General features: G+C 47.8%; 1 protein-coding gene across 3 annotated transcripts in view; it reads right to left on the bottom strand.

Moving 5' to 3' along the window:
- Positions 1-26,542, bottom strand: part of LOC309523293 (putative helicase senataxin) — a 314,428-nt gene that overhangs the window by 89,558 nt on the left and 198,328 nt on the right. For all 3 annotated transcript variants that reach the window (XM_082207068.1, XM_082207067.1, XM_082207069.1), the window contains 5 exons: positions 5,369-5,516; positions 4,399-4,500; positions 2,266-2,381; positions 1,551-1,622; positions 397-549 (listed from right to left, as the gene is read on the bottom strand). In XM_082207068.1, the coding sequence (XP_082063194.1) occupies positions 397-549; positions 1,551-1,622; positions 2,266-2,381; positions 4,399-4,500; positions 5,369-5,516 (591 nt within the window). The remainder of the gene's footprint in view (positions 1-396; positions 550-1,550; positions 1,623-2,265; positions 2,382-4,398; positions 4,501-5,368; positions 5,517-26,542) is intronic.

Below are 26,542 nucleotides of genomic sequence, written 5' to 3'. Positions count from 1 at the left end.
TATGGTCCGGTGCGCCCTATGGAGCGAAAAATACGGTAAGTAACAGTTAAGGACACAAGAAAATACTTAGTTCACAAAAGAAAAACTGGCAATGATCTGACTCCCCCGTCTGCCCACCCACCCCCCTTTGGCAAACCACCTATGCACGCCTTGAAATAAAAAAAGCAGGCAACACCACTAAAAACAGTCAAAACACATCAAACAAAAAAGCTGCCTTGAGGGCTTTTAATGTCAGAAGAGGGTGCTGGTGGTGGGGAAACATTTGTATAAATGCAAAACAAGGCAGCCAAAGTGAACAGGGCTGTTTCTGCAATCTGTAAAAGGTACTAAAGACACCCTCCATCCTCCTGCCCCAAATATGCCCTTGCTACTGTAGTGCCTATATCCCCCACTAACCATGTCCACGATGACGCAGCTCAGAGGATCACAGTCCAGCCGCTGGAATACTGCACCCAGCAGGCTGCTCCCACTGGTGCTCAGTGTGCAGCAGATGATGTGAGACTCCAGGATGATGTTCGTTTTCATGTCGCTTTGCGATCGCCCACAAACCTGGGAAACACAAGAGCCAGGAACTTCCTTTTTAAGAGCACCTAATTTTTAGACAGAGACCAGTTTTCTTTCAGCTGCCTCTTTTGTTTTTGCAACAGCAGCCATGGTCAGGCAGGCAAAACAAGTCCATTCTCAGTGTGTGGTTGAAGATGAAGTCAGCTGCTTTTAGAAGAAGAACTGGATTGGATGCTAAAATGACAGGCCATAGTTCTGTGAAGGGGTACCCATTTTGCATGCAGGAGGTGTCAGCTTCAATCGCCAATATCTCCAGATAGGCCAAACAATACTGACCAAGTTAGATCAATGGCCTGACTCAGTATAAAGCAGCTTCCCAATGCTCCTATGACTCAGGATAAACACAGCCAAATACCTGCTTAGAGTCCGTATGAAGGTGTATGTGTTCACCCATGTGGTGCTCAGGAATGCAACAGTGCCCCTTAGAATTTCTCTCGGTGCCCACCAAGCCACAGCCTCACCTTCTATGGCATGAGGTGGTGAGGAAAGTTACCCTAACCCAGCTTGGGTTGTATCCAATCCAGTGAATGAACATGACGAGCCCATTAGGCTCATTAATCTAAGTGGGTAAAAATTAATTGTATGCAGTCCATAGAGCTGAAAGAGGAAGTGGGAGAAAGCCACCAGCGCCCAAGCCTCTCATGCCCAAGCCAAACACAAACAAACAAGCAAACCAGCCCCCCCCCAACCCAGACATTTCCTTTAAAATGTAAAAATCCCCCGGGGTGGGCATGTTGGCCCAACAAAAGATGACATGTCCAGGATTTCCCAGACCTATGGCAACCCTAGTCTATGATTTGGCTGAGATAATGGCACGTGGCTGATGTGCAACAGAGTAGCAGCACAATCAGTGATCTGTACTAACAGGAGAGGTATTCTGATTTCCTAGCTGGAGCTAATCCAAGACACAAGCACTTTTTTGCATGATGAGATGAAGCAGTTCACCAAGGTTGTTTTTAAGAGCATCTTAGTGATGAAACTTATACCTCCTTCAGTTGAACAGTGAGCCTCTTGCTCTCTTCTGCAAGCCTGCGAGTTTCCTGCTCTAACTGTTGTTTCTGAAAGAAAGAGGAGGTGGGTGGGAATTTACTCGTTTTTGACATGAATACTCAACCAATCATGGGGAAGGGCATAGCTCAGTGGTAGAGCATCTACTTTGGATGCAAAAGGTCCCAGATTCAACCCCCAATGGTATCTCTAGGTAGGGCTGCCTGAAACCCTGGAGAGTTGCTGCCTGTCAATGTTGACAATAATGAGCTAGATCAGGCTTCCTGAACCTCAGCACTCCCGATGTTTTTGGCCTACAACTCCCATGAGCCCTAGCTAGCAGAACCAGTGGTCAGGGATGATGGGAATTGTAGTCTCAAAACATCTGGAGGGCCGAGCTTGAGGAAGCCTGAGCTAGATGGATCTATTTTCTGACTCAATATAGGGCTGCTTACGGAAAGAAAAAAAAAAAGTTCTGAACAGCCTCCCTGCTACTTGATCCCCACTTTAACTGAAGACTGAGCATTTGAGCAAGTAAAACATGTGTCTTCCCACTACCCCACATCAGGTTTCGGCCCATCCACTGTGCCTCCAAGCCTTCACACTTTTAACTGAAGAGCATGTCTGAACTACAGTTTCAGACCACAGCCTACTGGACAGACTGAGTAGGATATAATAATCCTGGTCAAATTACACATGGCAACTAACAAGTACCTTCTCTTTGCTTTGGCTTTCGTCTATAGCACACTGGCAAGAAAGAGCATCCAGTCGTTGATCTATCTCTTTCTTCCGCTTGTGGATGTCTTGATCTTTCCCAAGGGCTGCTCGGCCTAAGGAATCCAACCAAATGCTTTTAATTTAGAAATTTATATCCCACTTTCAAAATGGAACTTTGGTTGCTTACCATTCTCACACTGAAATTCAATGCTTCTGACATTCATTAAACTATGGGTTTATACTGTTATATTGTTATATGGTGGGTGGATCCCTAGAAATTAATAAATGGTAAGGTTTTGATTATTTGGGATATGAAGGGAATATACAAGCTGCAGAGGAATTCCTGGGCTAGCCTATGCAAAACGACCTAGCCAAGCTATGACCATTAAGAAACAATTGTTGTTTAGTCATTTAGTCGTGTCCGACTCTTCGTGACCCCATGGACCAGAGCACGCCAGGCACTCCTGTCTTCCACTGCCTCCCGCAGTTTGGTCAAACTCATGTTCGTAGCTTCAAGAACACTGTCCAACCATCTCGTCCTCTGTCGTCCCCTTCTCCTTGTGCCCTCCATCTTTCCCAACATCAGGGTCTTTTCCAGGGAGTCTTCTCTTCTCATGAGGTGGCCAAAGTATTGGAGTCTCAGCTTCAGGATCTGTCCTTCCAGTGAGCACTCTGTGCTGATTTCCTTAAGAATGGATAGGTTTGATCTTCTTGCAGTCCATGGGACTCTCAAGAGTCTCCTCCAGCACCATAACTCAAAAGCATCAATTCTTCGGCGATCAGGCTTCTTTATGGTCCAGCTCTCACTTCCATACATCACTACTGGGAAAACCATAGCTTTAACTATACGGACCTTTGTTGGCAAGGTAATGTCTCTGCTTTTGAAGATGCTGTCTAGGTTTGTCATTGCTTTTCTCCCAAGAAGCAAGCGTCTTTTAATTTTGTGGCTGCTGTCACCATCTGCAGTGATCATGGAGCCCAAGAAAGTAAAATCTCTCACTGCCTCCATTTCTTCCCCTTCTACCTGCCAGGAGGTGATGGGACCAGTGGCCATGATCTTCGTTTTTTTGATGTTGAGCTTCAGACCATATTTTGCGCTCTCCTCTTTCACCCTCATTAAAAGGTTTTTAAATTCCTCCTCACTTTCTGCCATCAAGGTTGTGTCATCTGCATATCTGAGGTTGTTGATATTTCTTCTGGCAATCTTAATTCCGGCTAGGGATTCATCCAGCCCCGCCTTTCGCATGATGAACAATACAGGGCCATTAAGGGCCATTGGCAATGCAAGAGAGCTGTCCTTCCCCACTGTCCTGAGGTGTGAACAGTAACCAGGGATTTTGAAGGCTTCCCTGGGTGACTGTATTTGAGGTAACATGAAAAGAGTGCCTTTAGCAAGGTGTGCTGGGAAGAAGAAAGGGAGGGGGAGAGAGAAAGTTCCATCTTGAGCAGGCAGGCTGGGAGAACAGGGAACAAGCCCTTCTTGAGATGACCATGCTGTAAGATCTGGACTCCCTTTATCTAAACTCAGGTGTAAATATGTGAATAAATCATATTTCTTAAAGCTACACAAGCCTCTGCCGCACCTTGATTCTCAAAGGAACACAGATCCTGGGTGAGCACCTGGAACACCGCCTAGAATTTTGCTACTGCTTACCAGAGTGGGGGGTGACACCCAACCTTTATAACAATATCCAGTGCCAGTCAGCTCCATTGATTTCAATGGGTCTACTAACACTACAACCCAGAGGTTCCTGTTAAGCCCCAATTACGAAACTGATTTAAAACTGCTGGGAATGACTTTTAAGAAGACTTTATAGCTGAAGTGATTTCAGTTATATTTTTTGTTTTGTGTGTGATGCTTTATTGTTTAATTATGCTTAGATAAAGCCAGAGTAAAAGCCAGAGTATATATTTGATAAAATAAACATCTTTGGCTGCAGACCAAGATAGGATGGGAGGGATAGGATGGTGTTACGGGATTTCATCCCTGCTCACAATCTGGGAAAGGTCTGTCCCAGATAGAACAGAGACTGGGGGCTATGAAGAACCAACTTTTGAACCCCACTGTTAAGCAGACTAATTAGGAGACAGCAAATGGTGTGAGGGAGGAACCCTTTACAAACTACTCACTCATTCTGCGATTGGCCTGGGCATCCAGACTGAATTTCTGTACGTCCTTGCTGATCAATTTTTCTTCCCCCAGCCTCACCAGGTTGATGTCACCACAGTTTCCTGGGTGTGAAACAGACACTTAGAGCCCTGCTGAAGTACAGCTACCTTTTTTAAACTAGAAAGACATTTGGCAAATAAATACTTTTGATCTGCTTAGCAAATCCTGAAATCTGTATCTTGCACATCCTCAATAAGAGTTGGAAAAAGTTCAAAAAATGGCAACCAAAATGACCAAGGGGATACAGCAACTCCCCTACAAGGAAAGGTTGTAACATTTGGGACTTTTTGGTTTAGAGAAAAGGCAAGAGGCAACAAGCCAGATGTTTATAGAATTATGCAAGGCATGGAGAGAGTGGCTACAGAAAAGTTTCTCCCTCTGTCTCATAACACTGAAACTAAATTACTTATTCACACAGTGCACAGTTAACTATGAAACTCGTTCCTCGTCAAGGTTCTTTTGCTGCAGACACCCTTAGGGCAGCTTACAGAAAACAAGACAAAACAACAAAATAAAAATACAACACTAAAACCAGTAAAAATAAGTGCAGCAAAGCTTTTAGTAGGTAAGTGCAGCACTAAAAGGATCCCAAAGAACCTTTAAAAAGTGTAAGGATGTACAAGAAAGGCTTTGCTTGGAGTCTACAGGATAAACAGAGGGCATCAGGGAGATTAGATTGGGGGCCTTCAGCATTCCAAACACATGGTCCACCACCAAGATCCAACCCTGTCCCAAAGGATTTCAGATGGATTCTCTGCAAGGACAAATGCCTTAGGAAAAGCAAAGCACCCACTACCTATACTGGCAGGTGGGGGAGGGTCTAAGTAACTTAAACACGGAATAATGTCTTATTCTTCAGTTATGACCAAGCCAATTGCTCCCTCCAGCTATGAATTCCACAGATGAGAACTGGCCAAGAACTCATCATACCCAAAGGCTTTTCCTTGTCCTGACATTTTTCCTTGAACTCAACAATCATTATTTTCATGAGGTGATCTAGAGCAGCGTTGGACGGAGCACAGACCAGCACACGGTTCCTCTTGATCTTGCTTTCTACAGGATTCTCTTTCCCAGATCTCTGGAGATTTAAAGAAAAAAAAAGTCATAGGGTTGTAAAATATACCTAGAAAATACCCATTGAAACAAATCAACCATATAGTCATGCCCAGACTAGGGAGTGCATACGGTAATTGAAGTTGGGTCTTTCAGAGGTCATCTAGTCCAATCCCCTGCCGGACAAAGGGTCTAAAATGCAGGATGCAACCACAACATCCCTGAAAAAATAGCTGGGTAAAAGACCCACTGTAATGGAAAGCCTGCCCACCTCCAGAGGCAGTCCTGTGCACTTTTGAAAAGCTCCTGCCCCTGTGAAGTACCCTCTAATATTTAGCCATTAGTTCTAGTTCTGCACTCTGGGCATAAAGAAGACTGAGAAAAAGTTAAGTGCAATAATGCAGGGCAGTCGTCTTCCACCTTTTCAGATCAAAGTCCCTTTTTAAAGCCCAAGGGTCATATCCAACTGAAATATACTCGGAGTCGAGTGTGGATTTCATGCTCTTTATTCAGCTCATAGTGGTGAGGAGGCATGGAAGTTCCCCCAAACTGTCTGCTTTATATACATTATTTAAACAATGGGTCGCACGTGATTGGCTAATTCCGGGATTCTCCTGTAGGCCAATCAGGTTGCAGATTCACTTCCACCTGGAGCTGGATTGGGTGGCTCCTGCGGACCAATCAGACTGCTGCATTTTGGATCCTATTCAACTCAGTACATAACACCAACTAAGTTTTATTCAAAGTGCACACATTAAAAATATGGGGCCTATGTTACTCATGCACAGTAATTTCAAAGGGTCTATTCCAAGTAGGACTAAAAAGAGCCTGCTGGACTACTCCAATGACCCATCTAGTCCAGCATCCTGTTCCCATGGGGGCCACCCAGATGCCTGTGGGAAACCAGAGAGCAAAACATGAGCATACGAGCACCTTCCCCTCCTGTGGTTTCAAGAAACTAGTATTCAGAAGGATTACTGCCTCTGACAATGGAAACAGAGCATAGCCTAGCCATCATGGCAAGAAGCCATTGATTGCCCTTCCATGAATTTATCCAATCCTCTTTTAACATCACTGCCTCCTATAGATACACCCCAGATGTGCACTCTGAAATTTATTTTTAAAGGAAAATGACACAAAAAGGAGTCCTTAACCATTTAGAGTTGTCACTTTCCCCCCTCCTCTTGCATCTTTTGTGTCCTTGTGTGACCCAATACGTAGCAATTTAGAAGGCTTAGTATTCTCCAGCATTTTACAGTGCTACCTCTGGTTACGTACTTAATTTGTTCCAGAGGTCCTTTCTTAACCTGAAACTGTTCTTAACCTGAAGCACCACTTTAGCTAATGGGGCCTCCTGCTGCCGTTGCGCTGCCGGAGCACAATTTCTGTTCTTATTCCGAAGCAAAGTTCTTAACCTGAAGCACTATTTCTGGGTTAGCGGAGTCTGTAACCTGAAGCGTATGTAAGCTGAAGCGTATGTAACCCGAGCTACCACTGCATTTCTGTCCAAAGAAAAACAGTGCCTGCATATTTTCTGTTTTTTTTATTTAACATGTTTTATATACTGCTTAATTAAAAATATATACATAGAGTGAAATAAAACATTCATACAAAATAGCAAAAAAATCAGACTTTAAAAATAGTAAAATAATAAAGCAATAAAAGAAAGAGATAAAAATCAACATTTTTTTTAAAAGAACAAATGTACATAATAAAATTGTACAGCTGGGTAGGCTTGCCTAAATGGAAATGTTTTGAGTACGTCTAAAATGGTATAAGGAAGGGCAACAGATCTGCAAGACTGATGATGGAAAGAGTGCTTTTATTTATAGTTACAGATAGGTAGCCGTGTTGGTATCTGAAGAAGTGTGCATGCACACGAAAGCTCATACCAAGAACTAACTTAGTTGGTCTTTAAGGTGCTACTGGAAGGAATTGGTATCTGAAGAAGTGTGCATGCACACGAAAGCTCATACCAAGAACTAACTTAGTTGGTCTTTAAGGTGCTACTGGAAGGAATTTTTTTATTTTGCTTTTATTTATGAAAGTGATGATATATGGGAACCATCTCGACATGATGATTGGACGAACGGAAAATTCACACAGGATTATAATAATAATAATAATAATATAATTTATTATTTATACCCCGCCCATCTGGCTGGGTTTCCCCAGCCACTCTGGGCGGCTTCGAAAAGAATATTAAAATACTGTGCTACATCAAACATTAAAAGCTTCCCTAAAAAGGGCTGCCTTCAGATGTCTTCTAAAAGTCTGGTAGTTGTTGTTCTCTTTGACATCTGGTGGGAGGGCGTTCCACAGGGAGGGTGCCACTACCGAGAAGGCCCTCTGCCTGGTTCCCTGTAACTTGGCTTCTCGCAGTGAGGGAACCGCCAGAAGGCCCTCGGTGCTGGACCTCAGTGTCCAGGTAGAACAATGGGGGTGGAGACGCTCCTTCAGGTATACTGGACCGAGGCCATTTAGGGCTTTAAAGGTCAGCACCAACACTTTGAATTGTGCTCGGAAACGTACTGGGAGCCAATGTAGGTCTTTCAAGACCGGTGTTATGTGGTCTCGGCGGCCGCTCCCAGTCACCAGTCTGGCTGCCGCGTTCTGGATTAGTTGTAGTTTCCGGGTCACCTTCAAAGGTAGCCCCACGTAGAGCGCATTGCAGTAGTCCAAGCGGGAGATAACCAGAGCATGCACCACTCTGGCGAGGCAGTCCGCAGGCAGATAGGGTCTCAGCCTGCGTACCAGATGGAGCTGGTACACAGCTGCCCTGGACACGGATTTAACCTGTGCCTCCATGGACAGCTGTGAGTCCAAAATGACTCCCAGGCTGCGCACCTGGTCCTTCAGGGGCACAGTTACCCCATTCAGGACCAGGGAATCCTCCACACCTGCCCACCTCCTGTCCCCCAAAAACAGTACTTCTGTCTTGTCAGGATTCAACCTCAATCTGTTAGCCGCCATCCAACCTCCAACCGCCTCCAGGCACTCACACAGGACCGTCACCGCCTTCACTGGTTCTGATTTGAAAGAGAGGTAGAGCTGGGTATCATCCGCATACTGATGAACACCCAGTCCAAACACCCTGATGATCTCTCCCAGCGGCTGCATGTAGATGGTAAAAAGCATGGGGGAGAGGACAGAACCCTGAGGCACCCCACAAGTGAGAGCCCAGGGGTCTGAACACTCATCCCCCACCACCACTTTCTGAACACGGCCCAGGAGGAAGGAGCGGAACCACTGTATGACAGTGCCCCCAGTTCCCAGCCCCTCAAGACGGTCCAGAAGGATGTTATGGTCGATGGTATCAAACACCGCTGAGAGATCCAGCAGAACTAGGAAACAGCTCTCACCTTTGTCCCTAGCCCGCCGGAGATCATCAACCAGTGCGACCAAGGCAGTTTCAGTCCCATGATGAGGCCCGAATCCCGACTGGAAGGGATCCAAATGTGGGGTGCCTCAGGGCTCTCCCCCATGCTTTTCAACATCTACATGAAGTCCTCTCCCCCATGCTTTTCAACATGTGTCACTGTTCAGAAGTGCTTTTGCTTCTGCCTGAGACGCAGCTCAGCTCAGAGGCTGTGTGTGTGTGTGCTTTTAGCACGGGAAAGATGCTGGAAAGCTCCGATGAAATGTGACTGATTTATGGCTTGTAAATAAATGCTTTTTAGAGATAGCAACGAACTGTCTCTGGACTTGATTTATCCCTCATCTCACACGGACGCAGGACCGCTGCTACTCTGCTCTTCCTGCCAGGTCAGTTCCCGATCAGAGCCGCACAGGGGAAGCCTGACTGGACGCAGGATTAATTTTCCCAAAGGTTATGGAAGTTACATGTCTCCTGACAAGTGTGAGAAGGGAGGAAGACTGCCAGCGTTGCATTGCTGAGAGCTCCTGCCAGGAAGGGCAGTGGGGAATGCTGGAGAGCGGAGCCAAAAGCCAAGAGGAGGCTGCTGCTTCAGAGGTCCAGATTGCTGGCAACGCGTGAGTACGCTTGAAGCCCCGGTGGGTGGAAGATGGCTGCTGCCCAGGCACAGCAGGGCCATGAGAGCTTTAATATCCCCTTCGAAAGACTGAATGGGGCCAATTGGGAAGCCTGGAGTAAGCGCATGTACTACTGGCTGGCAGAAAGGAAGCTATGGGAGTGTACACAAGCCGGTCCAGTTTTTGCCCAGCCCAGTGAGAGGTCTGCAGGAGCAGTGGACGCTTGTGAGGCAGACGTGGCTGATGCTCTGGAGAGAGAGCAAAGGGTGCTAGCCATTTTAAGGGCCAGCGTTGATGCTTGGCTGTTGCCAAAGCTCCAAGGGAAGAAGCCCTGAGTCGCGTGGCAGGCACTGAAAATGGCATGTCAAGCCGAAGTGGGAGCCAGACCAGAGGGGGCTAAGAGATGCCCGGAGAGAGCACTAAGCCCAGAGGGGGCTGGGACTGTTCCGGGAAGCTGTTTCTATGCTTCGGCACGTCTGTCTGATGGTCCGGGAGAGAGGCTGAGAGCTGGGAAGAGGAAGGCAGTAGCAGTCTGTTCCTCAGGCAGCTGGGCACCCAGGAGTGGGGGTGCAGGCCGATCCAAAAGCTCTGGGAAAGCCAAAGTCTCCAAGAGTTGTTTGTGCTCTGAGGCGAAGTCCAACAGCGAAGGGCATTGTTCTGTAGAGGCCCAGGGAGGCAAGGACACCGGCCGGAGAGGAATGTCAACAAAGCAGATAAGCGGCGGTTCCAGGGCCGGTTCCCAGCAGAGACGTGGGAAAGTAGCAGGCCAGGAGAAAAACAAAGACATGGCATCTTATCACCTCACAGCTGCGATGGTGTCTCTGAGAAAAGGCAAAAGCCTTGGTTGGGGGGAGGCTGTGGCCATGGCAACCGGTGGGAGTACGAGCGTCGCCGTGGCAACCTTGGAAGACAGCCAGGAACAAGAGGGTGATTATCAGGGGATGATTAGCTGCTTGTGCTTAAAATAGTGCCCCTTCAGAGTTTGTGCGGCCCCACAAACCTCTGTGTGTGACAGAGCTCCTCAGACATGTCTGCTCTTAGTCACTTGTAGAGTCCGACAGTGGCTGTCTGCGGAAGCGCTTCCAGCAAAGAAGTTCCTTAACGGAAACGCGTCTCCTGGACTCACGACGTGACAGCTTCCGGCGAAGCATAGGTCTCCCTGCAGTTGCTTCTGACACCTCCCCGCTATTCTCGCTCGAAGTGTCTCTCACCCCTTTCTCTCCCCTGCTGCTTCCTGCCTGGGCTGCTGCGTCTCTCTCAGCATTACTGAGATCCTCCTCCAGAGACCCCGCGCTCCCCCTGCTGGTCCCTGCTTTGGCTGTTGACTCTCTCCCAGTCTCTGGGAGCCCTACCACTTCCCTTTCCTCCGATGTCAGTTCCCTGACATCCACCTCCCCTCCAGGGCCCCCCTCTCCCCCGCCCCTACTCTCTCCTCTGGGCGGTGAGGAGCTGAAACCCCTAAAAGAATCCTCTTCATCTTCAGACGTCTCGAACATTTCCCTCCATCGGTCTTCGTTCCGACTCGCTGAATCCTCCTCCACCTCGGAATCCGCGAACCCCTCCAACTCTTCTTCTTCGTCGGTGGTGGCGAAGTATTCCCTCCGGAACCTCGCCACTGGCTGGGGTTTTCGAGGGAATCTCTGATGAAAAGTTTCAATCAAAACCTCGTCATCTACATCCTCTGCCCTGACCCAGGTGTTTTCCGACTCCGGCTCCCCTTCCCACATTACCAAATACTCTACTTGCTCTCCCCTCCACCTGGAATCGAGAATCTCCGCTACATGGTAGCTGTGTTCTTTTTCCTCCATAGCTGGTCCCCTATTGACCCTCCCCTCTCTGTCCCCTATATACGGTGACAGCAATGATCTGTGGAACACTGGGTGCAACTTCATGTGGTTCGGTAACCGGAGTCTGAAAGCCACTGGGTTGACCTGTTGCGTGACTTCAAATGGGCCCAGTCTTTTGGGTCTTAACTTCTTACAACCTCCTTTAAATGGCAACCCTTGGGTGGACAACCACACCTGGTCCCCCACCCTAATGCCTTCTCCTTCCCTTCTGGTTTTGTCTGCCTGCCTCTTATATTCCTCCTTCGCCCTGTTTAAATTAAGTTGGAGCTGGCGATGGATCGCTTCCATTTCTTCAACGAACTGTTCTGCGGCTGGAACGCTCCAGTTCTCCCCCTCCCCCCCTGGGAAGGCTCGGGGATGACACCCGTGATTGGCCAAAAAAGGGCTCATTCCCGTGGACACGTTCTCTGCATTGTTATAGGCAAATTCTGCCAACGCCAGCTTCTCCACCCAATCATTCTCTCTGTCATTCACATAACACCTCAAATATTGCTGGAGGACACCATTAGCTCTTTCCGCCTGCCCGTTGGTTTCTGGATGGCGGGCAGTGGAAAAATTCACCTCTACATGCAATAAGCTCATGAGCTTCCTCCAGAACCTGGAAGTAAATTGTTTCCCTCGGTCCGAAACCACCCTCAAGGGGGCACCATGCAATCTAAACACATTTTCCACAAACAATTTAGCGGTTTCTTCTGCTGTGACCGCATGTGAGCAGGCTATAAAGTGGGCCATCTTGGTTAACAGGTCTACCACAACCATAATGGCTGTCTTCCCTTTGGACCTGGGCAGATCAGTCATGAAATCTATTGCCACTGCCTCCCATGGTCTTTCCGGCGTGGGTAGTGGTTCTAATAAACCTGCCGGTGCCCGCCTCTCCCCCTTGGCTCGTTGACATCGGTCACACCCTCTCACATACTCCCGCACATCTTCCCTGACCTTGGGCCACCAGAATTCCCTGGTAACCAGCCACATGGTTTTGTGTTGCCCAAAATGCCCTGCTGTGGGGCTATCGTGCAGTTGCTTGAGTACCTTTTCCCTCAATCCCCCTTCAGGTATGTATAACGCTCCCTTGTAGTACAACGCCCCGTTTCTCTCCTCAAAACCCCCGGGTTTGTCTCCCTCCCTCCTGAGACCCCTGAGTTTGTCCTGGGCATATTCATCCTGCACCGTTCCCTCTACCAGTTCCCTTAGCCCCACCAATGCCGCCCCACACACCCAGCGGTCCTCGGGAATGACATGGGTCTCTTCGGGTGCACCCTCTCCCTCCAAATATTCGGGTTTGCGTGAGAGAGCGTCCGCCCTAACGTTCTCCGGGCCTGGTACGTAACAAATCTCAAAGTTAAATTTGGAGAACTCCTGGGCCCATCTCAACTGCCGTTGGTTGAGCACTCGCGCAGTTCTCCAATACTCTAGATTCTTATGGTCCGTGCGCACTTGCACCTTCTGTTGTGCACCAATTAGTAGGTGCCTCCATCTCCGGAAGGCCTCATAAATCGCAAGAAGTTCCCGGTCGTACACCGTGTAGTTTCTCTCAGATTTGTTCAGCTTTCGCGAAAAGAAGGCACACGGTCGCCACTCGGACCCCTCCTTCCCCGGCTGCAGAAGAAGCACCGCCCCTATGGCTCTGTCAGAAGTGTCTGTTTCGACCCTCAGCTTTTTTTGTAAATCCACATGTAGAAGTTGTTCGTCAGAGGCGAAGGCCCTTTTCAGTTCCTCAAACGCTCGCTCCGCCTCCCCCGTCCAAACAAACTTCTTTTTGCTGCTGAGACAGTCCGTGATGGGCGCCGTCAGGTGGGCGAAGTTTCGGATGAACTTACGATAAAAGTTTCCAAACCCTAGGAACCTCTGCACATCCTTCTTAGTCTTGGGTGTTTTCCATTCCAGCACCGCTTGAACCTTGCCGGGGTCCATGGCCAACCCCTTGTCTGACAAGCGGTACCCCAGGAATTCCACCTCCTTGGTATGAAACTGACACTTCTCCAGTTTCACCCACAGTCTGTTGGCTTGCAGCCTGCTCAACACTTCTCTGACGTCTCTCACATGTTGCTCCTCATTCTCCGAATACACCAACACGTCATCTAAGAAGGCCACGCAATTCTTGTAGAGCAAAGGCCCCAGTACATGGTTCATAAAGGCTTGAAAACACGCGGAGCCTGCTTGTAATCCAAAAGGCATAACGAGGTATTCAAATGCCCCCAAAGGGGTGAACATGGTGGTCTTCCATTCATCCCCTTTCCTTATACGTATCAGGTTGTAAGCCCCCCTTAGGTCCAGCTTTGTAAAAATCTTTCCTTTTCGCACCCTGGTCAAAATATCATCAATCCTGGGCATAGGAAAAGCCGCCGGCTCTGTCACTGCATTTAGGGCCCGAAAGTCACATACCAGCCTCGGCTTGTCCGTGTTTTTTTTATCCACAAAAAACACTGGGCTACCCCCCGCTGCCTTGGACTCTCTGATGAAGCCTCTCTTCAGGTTCTTGTCAATGAACGCTCGCAACTCCTGCATCTCCCTGTCTGACATGGCATACAACCTGCCTACAGGAAGCTGTGCTCCAGGGAGTAAATTGATCTGGCAATCAAAGGGCCTATGCGGGGGTAGTTGGTCAGCTTCCTTCTCGCTGAACACGTCGCTGAGATCAGCATACTGTGGTGGCACCTTCCCCTTCTCCATCACTTCCGTCCCTGCTAGGGTGGCTTGGGCCCCTGCTGACCCCTTTTCCCCCCTGCAGTGTTCTAAGCAATGTGCGGAACCGAAGGAAACCACTCTTTGATGCCAGCCCACCAGCGGATCATGTAGGGCTAGCCAGCTCATTCCCAAAATAATGGGAGCGCCTCCCAAGGTGGCCACATTAAACGCTATCAGTTCTGTGTGCCTTGCCACCCTCATTATCATTGGGATGGTCTGCAAGCTGACGCCTCCTCCCAACAGTTCCCTGCCATCGATCGTGGTCACCTGCAGGGGGTTGCTTAATGGGATAGTCTGTATCTGGTGTTCAGCAGCAAACGCCTTGCTCATGAAATTGCAGGAGCTGCCTGAGTCCAACAGCGCCTTTATTTTTAGGGGGTGTCCATTTTGCAACTCTAGCGACACTTCAATCACTAGAGCAGGTCGAGGAGCTTCTGGCACTGGCACTTGGGGAAGGGGCACTTTCACTGCTCTTTGGCCTGGCTGCAGTGCCCTGCTGGCAACCAGGCGTTGGCTTTTACCTGCTCCGTTTCTCCCTGCTCTTCCCCCTCAACAGTTCCCACCATCCCTTGCCATTCCTTCCTCTGGGGGCAGACTCTGGCAAAGTGGCCTGGCTGTTGGCAGAGATAGCATTTCCGGGCTCCCTTTCCCTCCTTCTTCGCCCCCTCACTGGGCTTTGAAACTGCGCGCGCGCGGGCTGTTCCGATTTCCATCGGCTCTGCCGGCGGGAAAGCTGGCTCAGGAATGTCTGGAATGCGTAACTCCTTCCAACGTTCCCCTCTCCCTTCCCGCCTCTCCAAGGCTCTTGCCTCCTGGCGCGCTCCAATGGTCAGCGCAGATTTGGTCAGCTGATCCATAGATACCGCCCTGGGGCTCCTGGCCAGCTCGTCTTTCACAGCTGAAGAAAGACCTTCTTCAAATAGCATCTGAATGGGTGCTGCCGATAAATCCCACCCCAATCTGTGAATCAGCATGGTAAATTCAGTCCAGTACTCACGGACAGATCTGCTTCCCTGCTTGCAAGCCATTAGCTGTCTGCGCACCACCCCTTCCTCAATATCGCTGGAAAACATGATATCCATTGCACGAAAGAATTTCATAGTGTCCTTCAGGATATCGTTGTGCGTTGCCATCAGGGGTCGAACCCAGTCTCGCGCCCCCTTCTCAAGATGCCCAATTACGAAAGCAACTCGCGATTCCTCATCAGGGAACTCATCAAACTGCACATTCAGGGCATATTGCATTTCAGTCCTAAAGGCATGGTAATCCTTGGGGTCCCCCCCAAACTTCTGCACTAATCCTGGTACCTTTCTGGGGAACTGAGTGGTTCTCCCCTTCTTGTCTGCATCTTGAGCCCTCCTCTCCTCGAGCCTCGCCGTCTGCAGCGCAAGTTGGACCTCCAATGCTCGGTATCTGTCTTCCAAGCTTGGACCAGCTCCACCCCCTGCGGCTCCGGCTCCTGCTGGGTCGCTCATGATGCTTTCTCCTGCACAGGCAGCGTACAGAGACTGTCGGACTGCTATCAGGGGATGATTAGCTGCTTGTGCTTAAAATAGTGCCCCTTCAGAGTTTGTGCGGCCCCACAAACCTCTGTGTGTGACAGAGCTCCTCAGACATGTCTGCTCTTAGTCACTTGTAGAGTCCGACAGTGGCTGTCTGCGGAAGCGCTTCCAGCAAAGAAGTTCCTTAACGGAAACGCGTCTCCTGGACTCACGACGTGACAGCTTCCGGCGAAGCATAGGTCTCCCTGCAGTTGCTTCTGACACCTCCCCGCTATTCTCGCTCGAAGTGTCTCTCACCCCTTTCTCTCCCCTGCTGCTTCCTGCCTGGGCTGCTGCGTCTCTCTCAGCATTACTGAGATCCTCCTCCAGAGACCCCGCGCTCCCCCTGCTGGTCCCTGCTTTGGCTGTTGACTCTCTCCCAGTCTCTGGGAGCCCTACCACTTCCCTTTCCTCCGATGTCAGTTCCCTGACAGTGATAAATTGAAATTACAGAGTTTTTACAGAGAAATTGAAGGCTAAAGTACGAGACTGGCTCCACTATTATCAAATAATGGAGGTTTACAAACAAGACAGGAAAATTGGCTTCCAGGTGGAGAAATCAAAATTAGAAACAGAACTGTTAGAACCCAATGCTAAGAATTTGTCAAGAATGTATAACTTGTTGCTGAAATGGAATACACAAGATGAAACAGTTAAATCAGCTATGATTAAGTGGGCACAGGACATTGGTCATAACATCATGTTTGCTGACTGGGAACAGTTGTGGACCACCGGTTTAAAATTTACGGCATGTAATGCCTTAAAAGAAAATATTATGAAAATGATCTATAGGTGGTACATGACCCCAGTCAAGCTAGCAAAAATCTACCATCTGCCTGACAATAAGTGTTGGAAATGTAAAGAAACTGAAGGTACTTTCTATCACCTTTGGTGAACGTGCCCGAAGATTAAGGTTTTCTGGGAAATGATATATAATGAAATGAAAAAGGTACTTAAATGTACTTTCCCTAAGAAACCAGAGGCCTTTCTCTTGGGCATTGTCGGCCAATTGGTGCCAAAGAAAGACAGAACTTTTTTTATGTACGCTACCACAGCAGCAAGAGTACTCATCGCAAAGCATTGGAAGACTCAAGATCTACCCACTCTGGAAGAATGGCAGATGAAGGTGATAGACTACATGGGACTGGCTGAAATGACCGGCAGAATCCGTGACCAGGGGAAAGAGACGGCGGATGAAGATTGGAAGAAATTCAAAATTTATCTTAAGAAATACTGTAAAATTAATGAATGCTAAAATGTTGAGGTTTTAGAAAAAAAGGGGATTACAGCTGTAAAAGATTAAGTAAAAGAAAAGAATAAGGGGAAAATTTGATAAAACCAAGGGCTAGGATTTGCTGAAACAAATTTGGAAATTGGGATGTAGAAAGGGGAGGTATGGGGAAGTCAGTGAAGTAAGGTTTAAGAAAAAAGGATATGAAACTATACATGTTTGTTTGTGTGCTTGTTTGTTTGTGTTGTGTATTGTTTGTGTTTATAAAAACTGTGAAAAACCAATAAAAAATTTTATATAAAAAAAAGGAAGACAGCCAGAGAGCCACTTTATCTCTTGTTGTCGACTCAGGAGCCTCGCATTGCCTCGTGACCTCCAGAGGGCTCCTGAGGAACTGCAAGACAGTTAAAACTGGACGCTACGTCACATTAGCAGAAGGATCTCAGAGACAGCTAACTGAAACTGGTTTTTTATACTGTCCCTTTATAGATCATGAGGTGCAAGCTTTTGTGGTTCCTGAGCTTGCACATTCTCTTTTAAGTGTATCAGCTCTTATGGCTGATGGTTTTGATGTTCTGTTCTCTAACGATCTGTGTTCCTTCTACAGGGATGGGAAGAAGATCTACAGTGTTGAGAGAAAAGACAGGCTCTTTCTGGTGCAGATGCCTATTGAAAATGGGACTGGTGGGAAAATGGGACTGGTGGAAAATGGGGCTAGTGGAAAGTCCAGTGAAGACGCTCAAGTGCAGTGTGCAAATGTCCCACCACACCATGATTGTTTACACCTCTGGCACAGACGCTTCGGACATGCAGGGTGGTCGTATGTAAAAAGGGCCGCAGAGAACACAATTGGATGTGGGTTCAAAGCATGTGATAGATACTTAGATTGTCAAGCCTGTAAGCAATCAAAGGTCACAACACGCACATACCCCAGGTCAGAGAGGAGGACCAGCAAACCCTTTGAACTTGTGCATGCAGATTTATCAGGGCCCATGCCAACAGCTTCTTTAGCTGGGTCTAAATGGGTTCTGGTTCTGATTGATGATTTTTCAAGGCATTCTTAGGTTTTCTCGCTTAAAGAAAAGTCAGAAGCAGCTACACTGATCAGGGATTGGATCACAGCGGTAGAGCTGCGGTTCTCTACCAGGGTGGTTTCCTTTCAATCTGATCGCGGGGGGGGGGGAGTTCACGGGTTCTGCGCTGCAATCGTTCTTCAGGCAGAAAGGTATCAGTCATCGATTGACTGCCCCCTACTGTCCGCAACAGAACGAAGTTGCAGAGAGAAATTTCGCACGCTACAGGAAGCAGCGAATGTTATGTTGGCAGACTCGGGTTTGCCACAGCGCTTTTGGGCTTAAGAGTTATAAGGCAGCATGTTTTCTGCAGAATAGGGTGTACAATTCCAGTGTAGGCAACACACCATATTTCTTGTTGCATCAGAAGAAACCGAAAGTGGATTTTCTGCGAGTGTTTGGCTGTGAGGCTTGGGTCCTCATTCCAAAGGCCATGCGCAGAAAGGGTGAGCCAAGATCTAGGAAGATGATCTTTGTAGGCTATGAGCCGGGTTCAAAGGTGTGGCGTTTCGCATACCCTACTGGCAACCAGTCTAAGCTGCTTATTAGCGGCAGTGCTGAGTTTTGCGAGTGGAGTGGGTGGAAACGTCTTCACGGGAACCAAGATGTTCTGTTAGACTCAGATGAGGAAGAGGAGGAGGACGAAGCTGAACCTGTTGCTGAGGTGGACAGTCCACAGCCACAGAGTCCAGAGCCGGGATCTCCAAGGCAGAGGCTCCGAACCTCTCCAAAAGGGAGTCCCATGACCCCTCCTCAGGTCTCTGTCAAGTCTGAGCCAAGGAGTGAGCCATCCTCGCCAGCAGACCCAGCTGTGCGGCCAAAAAGGCGCAGCAGGTCAGAGGGGGAAGTTTCTGACACAGAGGATGGTGTAGCTGGCCCAAGTGAATCAGGCGCAGTTCCAGAGTTCACACCGAGGAGGTCATAGAATCATAGAATCATAGAGTTGGAAGAGACCACAAGGGCCATCGAGTCCAACCCCCTGCCAAGCAGGAAACACCATCAGAGCACTCCTGACATATGGTTGTCAAGCCTCTGCTTAAAGACCTCCAAAGTAGGAGACTCCACCACACTCCTTGGCAGCAAATTCCACTGTCAAACAGCTCTTACTGTCAGGAAGTTCTTCCTAATGTTTAGGTGGAATCTTCTTTCTTGTAGTTTGGATCCATTGCTCCGTGTCCGCTTCTCTGGAGCAGCAGAAAACAACCTTTCTCCCTCCTCTATGTGACATCCTTTTATATATTTGAACATGGCTATCATATCACCCCTTAACCTCCTCTTCTCCAAGCTAAACATGCCCAGCTCCCTTAGCCGTTCCTCATAAGGCATCGTTTCCAGGCCTTTGACCATTTTGGTTGCCCTCCTCTGGACACGTTCCAGTTTGTCAGTGTCCTTCTTGAATTGTGGTGCCCAGAACTGGACACAGTACTCCAGGTGAGGTCTGACCAGAGCAGAATACAGTGGCACTATTACTTCCCTTGATCTAGATGCTATACTCCTACTGATGCAGCCCAGAATTGCATTGGCTTTTTTAGCTGCCGCGTCACACTGTTGGCTCATGTCAAGTTTGTGGTCAACCAAGACTCCTAGATCCTTTTCACATGTACTGCTCTCAAGCCAGGTGTCACCCATCTTGTATTTGTGCCTCTCATTTTTTTTGCCCAAGTGCAATACTTTACATTTCTCCCTGTTAAAATTCATCTTGTTTGTTTTTGCCCAGTTCTCCAATCTGTCAAGGTCGTTTTGAAGTGTGATCCTGTCCTCTGGGGTGTTAGCCACCCCTCCCAGTTTGGTGTCATCTGCAAATTTGATCAGGGTGCCCTTGAGTCCATCATCCAAGTCATTGATAAAGATGTTGAATAAGACCGGGCCCAAGACAGAACCCTGTGGCACCCCACTAGTCACTCTTCTCCAGGATGAAGAGGAACCATTGATGAGCACCCTTTGGGTTCGGTCAGTCAGCCAGTTACAAATCCACTGAGTGGTAGCATAGTCAAGACCGCATTTTACCAGCTTCTTTACAAGAATATCATGGGGCACCTTGTCAAATGCCTTGCTGAAATCAAGGTCAGCAAGGTCAAAGAAGGGTAAGCCACCGGAAAGGTATGAAGCCACTAGTGTCTGGGTTGGTGTGGCTAGATGTGAACCTGAATCCTTTGAGGATGTTCAGAAGTTGCCTCAGGAAGAAGCTAGCAAATGGCGTGAGGCGATGCAGAAGGAGATGAACTCAATGGAGTCTCTTGGTGTGTTCTCACTCACACAGCTGCCGGCTGGAAAGCAAGCTGTGAGTTGCAGGTGGGTTTGCTGACTTAAACCCACAGAAGCTGGAGAACCACAGTATAAAGCGAGGTTAGTAGCTCGTGGATTCACACAGAGGAAGGGTGTTCACTTCACGGAGGTCTATTCGCCGACCTCGAGGGCTGAGACTCTGAGAACGCTTTTGGAGATAGAAGCACAGAGAGGTTGGAAGGTGAACCATTTTGATGTAGATGTCGCCTACCTGAACTCAGATCTCCAGGAGGAGTTGTACATGCTTCCTCCTCCAGGGTTTGAAGTCAGTGAGCTAGGCGTCGTGTGGCGGTTGCACAAATCCATCTATGGATTACGCCAATCTGCCAGGAATTGGAATATGTGTCTACAGGAAGCCTTAGAAGAGCTAGGTTTTAAGAGATCTCTTGCAGACAGTTGTCTTTACATTAGAGATTCAGGCTTGAAACAGCAAGTGGTTCGGGTGTTTGTTGATGATATCTTAATCATGGCACAGAGAAGTAAACAAGTGGAGAAGTTTGCTAAGGAGCTTGGAAAGCAGTTCAAGCTCAAGCAGCTTGGAGACGTCAAGTCGTATTTAGGCTTAGAGATCACAAGAGTAAGTGATGGAAGCTTTTTGCTTCGCCAGAAAGGTAAGATTGAGCAGTTGCTTTAGAAGTTCAGGATGTCTGATTGTGCAGGTGCCAAGTCACCCATGGAGGCTGGATACGTGAAGGAGTATCAGCAAGTAGAATGCGTTGTGTTCGAAAATACTGAACTCTTTCAGTCAGCTCTGGGTAGTCTGTTGTATCTGTCACAGTGGAGCAGACCAGACATTGCGTTTGCTGTCAATCTGCTCAGTAGAGAGGCTTCAAGTCCTAGTGTGCAGGCCTGGAATGGTATTAAATGGGTGCTTCGTTACCTGCAAGATACCAAAGATTTTTGCCTCAAGATGTCAGCTAAGGGTGGTGTCAAGCTGACCGCGTGGGTAGATTCGGATTGGGCTAACCTTCAGGATCGCAAATCAGTGTCAGGCCTAGTGGTGAAGTTTGGGGACTCAGTGATTGGGTGGAGGTCCCGGAAGCAAAGTCTCATAGGACTTTCGTCTACTGAAGCTGAGTTCAGTGCGCTATCAGAAGTTTGCAGAGAGCTGGAGTTCTATGTGTGTTTGGTCGAGGAAATCTGTGAAGAGAATTGTCTACCCGTTGTGGTGCATGAAGACAATCAACCGTGCCTCAAATTGGCCGAGACGGGGCAATTCAAGGCGAGGACCAAACATTTGGACATACGTTTCCAGAATGTATGTCACAGCGTTCATGAGGGGCTAGTTGCTCTGAAATACTGTCTCTCAACCAAGAACCTCGCTGATGGTTTCACAAAACCATTAACCTTCCAGAAGCATGAGGAGTTCTGTGAGGGTCTGTGTATGGGGAAAGCATTGTTGGCTATTGTCCCCAGATGCAGGACAAGAGGGGGTGTGGAGTTTGAAACTGACAGGGTTAAAACTCCGTGGTGTCCTGTATCTGGGAGGAGCTTGTCGCAGAGAAGTGTGTCACAGTCTGTGTCACTGTTCAGAAGTGCTTTCGCTTCTGCCTGAGACGCAGCTCAGCTCAGAGGCTGCGTGTGTGTGCTTTTAGCACGGGAAAGATGCCGGAAAGCTCCGATGGAATGTGACTGATTTATGGCTTGTAAATAAATGCTTTTTAGAGATAGCAACGAACTGTCTGTGGACTTGATTTATCTCTCATCTCACACGGACGCAGGACCGCTGCTACGCTGCTCTTCCTGCCAGGTCAGTTCCCAGTCAGGGGAAGCCTGACTGGATGCAGGATTAATTTTCCCAAATCATAGAATCATAGAATCATAGAATCATAGAGTTGGAAGAGACCACAAGGGCCATCGAGTCCAACCCCCTGCCAAGCAGGAAACACCATCAGAGCACTCCTGACATATGGTTGTCAAGCCTCTGCTTAAAGACCTCCAAAGTAGGAGACTCCACCACACTCCTTGGCAGCAAATTCCACTGTCGAACAGCTCTTACTGTCAGGAAGTTCTTCCTAATGTTTAGGTGGAATCTTCTTTCTTGTAGTTTGGATCCATTGCTCCGTGTCCGCTTCTCCGGAGCAGCAGAAAACAACCTTTCTCCCTCCTCTATGTGACATCCTTTTATATATTTGAACATGGCTATCATATCACCCCTTAACCTCCTCTTCTCCAGGCTAAACATGCCCAGCTCCCTTAGCCGTTCCTCATAAGGCATCGTTTCCAGGCCTTTGACCATTTTGGTTGCCCTCCTCTGGACACGTTCCAGTTTGTCAGTGTCCTTCTTGAATTGTGGTGCCCAGAACTGGACACAGTACTCCAGGTGTGGTCTGACCAGAGCAGAATACAGTGGCACTATTACTTCCCTTGATCTAGATGCTATACTCCTATTGATGCAGCCCAGAATTGCATTGGCTTTTTTAGCTGCCGCGTCACACTGTTGGCTCATGTCAAGTTTGTGGTCAACCAAGACTCCTAGATCCTTTTCACATGTACTGCTCTCAAGCCAGGTGTCACCCATCTTGTATTTGTGCCTCTCATTTTTTTTGCCCAAGTGCAATACTTTACATTTCTCCCTGTTAAAATTCATCTTGTTTATTTTTGCCCAGTTCTCTAATCTGTCAAGGTCCTTTTGAAGTGTGATCCTGTCCTCTGGGGTGTTAGCCACCCCTCCCAGTTTGGCGTCATCTGCAAATTTGATCAGGATGCCCTTGAGTCCATCATCCAAGTCGTTGATAAAGATGTTGAATAAGACCGGGCCCAAGACAGAACCCTGTGGCACCCCACTAGTCACTCTTCTCCAGGATGAAGAGGAACCATTGATGAGCACCCTTTGGGTTCGGTCAGTCAGCCAGTTACAAATCCACTGAGTGGTAGCATAGTCAAGACCGCATTTTACCAGCTTCTTTACAAGAATATCATGGGGCACCTTGTCAAATGCCTTGCTGAAATCAAGGTAGGCTACATCCACTGCGTTCCCTTCATCTACCAGGCTTGTAATTCTGTCAAAAAACGAGATCAGGTTAGTCTGACATGACTTATTTTTCAGAAATCCATGCTGACTATTGGTGATCACAGCATTCCTTTCTAGGTGCTCACAGACTGTTTGCTTAATGATCTGCTCCAGAATCTTCCCTGCTATTGATGTCAGACTGACTGGGCGGTAATTATTTGGGTCCTCTCTTTTCCCCTTTTTGAAAATAGGGACAACATTTGCCCTCCTCCAGTCTGCCGGGACTTCGCCTGTTCTCCAGGAATTCTCAAAGATGACTGCCAGTGGTTCTGAGATCACATCTGCCAGTTTTTTTAATACTCTTGGATGCAGTTCATCTGGCCCTGGAGACTTGAATACATCTAAACTAGCCAAATATTCTTGTACTATCTCCTTAGTTATTCTGGGCTGTGTTTCCTTTGCTGAATCATTTGCTCCAAATTCTTCAGGTCGGGCATTGTTTTCTTTATCGGAGAAGACTGAGGCAAAGAAGGCATTGAGGAGTTCAGCCCTTTCTGTGTCCCCTGTTTGCATTTCACCATCTTCTCCTCTGAGTGATCCCATTGTTTCTTTGTTCTTCCTTTTGCTACGAACATACCCATAAAAGCCTTTTTTGTTGCTTTTAACCTCTCTAGCAAGCCTGAGTTCATTCTGTGCTTTAGCTTTTCTGACTTTGTGTCTACACGTGCTGGCTATTTGTTTGAATTCCTCTTTGGTGGTTTCCCCCCTTTTCCATTTTTTGTACACATCCTTTTTTAATCTTAATTCAGTTAAAAGTTCTTTAGATAGCCACCCTGGCTTCTTTAGGCACCTTCCATGTTTCCGTCTCATTGGTATTGCCTGATGTTGTGCTTTTAGTATCTCCCTCTTAACAAACTCCCAGCCATCATGAACTGCCTTTCCTTTTAGTATTGTTGTCCATGGGATCTCACCCAGCACTTCCCTAAGTTTTATGAAGTCGGCTTTCTTAAAGTCAAGAAATTGAGTCCTAGTATGCTTGGCTGCTCCTTTCCGCTGTATAGTAAACTTCAGAAGAGCATGATCACTCGCGCCTAATGATCCTTCCACTTCTACCCCACTAACCAGGTCATCAACATTGGTTAGGACCAGATCTAAAATGGCTGTTCCTCTTGTTGCTTCTCCCACTTTCTGGACAATGAAGTTGTCTGCAAGGCCAGTGAGGAATCTGTTTGACCTTATGCTCTTGGCTGAGTTTGACGTCCAACAAATATCCGGGTAATTGAAGTCCCCCATTACTACTATCTCCCTTCCTTTTGCATGCTTGGCCATCTGTTCCAGGAAGGCATCATCTATGTCCTCCGTTTGGCTTGGGGATCTATAGTAAACTCCCACAATGAGGTCTCTGTTATTCTTCTCTCCCTTAATTTTGACCCAAATGCTCTCACTTTGGCTTTGAGGATCTAAATCTTGGATCTCTTCACAGGTATACACATCCCTGACATATAACGCCACTCCTCCTCCTTTCTTGTCTGGTCTGTTTCTCTGAAATAGATTGTATCCCCCCATTATTACATTCCAATCGTGGGACTTATCCCACCAGGTTTCAGTGATGCCTATTATGTCATATTTAGTTTGCTGTACCAAGAGCTCAAGCTCATCTTGTTTATTTCCCATGCTTTGCGCATTAGTGTACAGACATTGAAGTCCATTAATCATTCCCCCGTGTCTCTTATTTAAGGATTTTTTCCTCCCACCACTAGGTCTGCGTGCTGTTTGCTCCATTTGGTCTATGACATTTGGATGATCATCTTCATCAATTGATAGACTCCTACCTTCAGGAGCACTGTCTCCCTCCCCCACATTAGTCAGTTTAAAGCCCTCCTGATGAGGTTTCTGAGATTTTTGGCAAAAACATTTCTCCCAACCGTTGTGAGGTGCAGCCCATCACTTGCCAGAAGTCCATCTTCAAGAAACTGCAGTCCGTGATCTAAGAATCCAAACCGTTCCTGTTTACACCATTTGCGAAGCCAGCTGTTCACTTCCACTATTTTCCCCTCTCTCCCTGGGCCACGTCGTTCAACTGGGAGGACAGATGAGATGACAATTTGTGCATTTAGTTGCTTCAATTTCCTGCCGAGAGCCTCGTAGTCTCTTTTGATCTTCTGGAGGCTATTGCTTGCAGTGTCATTGGTTCCCACATGAACCAAGAGGAAGGGGTATTTGTCAGTGGGTTTTATGATTCCTTGCAGTCGTTCAGTTACATCTTGGATCTTAGCCCCGGGGAGACAGCACACTTCCCGAGACATCTTGTCAGGCCCACAGATCACTGCTTCTGTTCCCCTCAGTAGGGAATCCCCTATCACCACTACACGCCTCCTCTTGGGTTTGGTCGGGGTTCTTCCGTGAGCTGTCCGTTCCAAGGTCGCCTGCACATTCCCTGAGGACTGACTTTGCTGCTCGTCTTCATATACCTGATCGACTGTAATGAGGGAGAGATCCTCAAATGGAGTCTGCTCTTCGTCTTCCATGCTAGGGGAGAGGACCTCAAAGCGATTATGTATTTCTAAGCAATCAGAGTGAACCCTGGGCCTCCTACTTCTTTGAGTCACGTTTCTCCATATATCTGGCTCCTGTGTTGGTGAACCAAAGTTTTCTCCAAAGTTATGAAATGCACACCCTATGAGAAACTGTTCCAGAAGGTACCTTATGTCAAACACCTTTGGATTTTCGGGTCTCACGTGTGGGTGGAGACACCACAGAGCAAGAAGCTCGGCAAATGTGGTGCACACGGTATATTTCTGGGTTACAAAAAAGGCCAGTACAGAGTATTGATGTCTGACACCAACATAGTTCTTCTCACTAGGGATGTTGAGTACACTGCAAAATGGAAGGAATCGGCAGACCACGATTTGTAATGTTCTTTTTGTTCCAGGTTTGGTGGACAACTTGCTGAGCATTTCTCAGCTCACAGTGCAAGAGTTGAACATTTCCTTCAGCAGGAAGAAATGTATCATCAGGAAGAACAGAAGAGATCTTCTATATGCTGACTGTGTGAATGGCTTATTCTTATTATCCTATGATGATGTTGATACTGATGTTGATATGCAAAGTAATGAGATGTGTTGTGCAATGTCTACTAACAAAATTTCGCATGCAAATTGTATCCATGACCATCACAGGAGGCTTGGTCATCTAAATTTTCAGGCCATTGCCAAGATGCCTGATCTGGTAAAGGGGATGACCATTAAACTCTGCAGATTTCACATGAAATGTACCGTATTTTTCGCTCTATAGGGCACACTTTTCCCCCTTCAAAAATGAAGGGGAAATGTGTGTGCGTCCTATGGAGCAAAGACGCCATAGCCCCGCGACCCTCTCCTGGATGGAGAGGTGACGCGCGGCTATGGCAGGAGCCTCTATAGCCGTGCGTCACCTCTCCAGC

This window comes from Podarcis vaucheri (assembly GCF_965113315.1).
Source record: "Podarcis vaucheri genome assembly, chromosome: W".
Taxonomy (NCBI): domain Eukaryota; kingdom Metazoa; phylum Chordata; class Lepidosauria; order Squamata; family Lacertidae; genus Podarcis; species Podarcis vaucheri.
The sequence above is the reverse complement of the archived record's forward strand: the minus strand, read 5'-3'. Positions and strand labels throughout refer to the sequence as shown.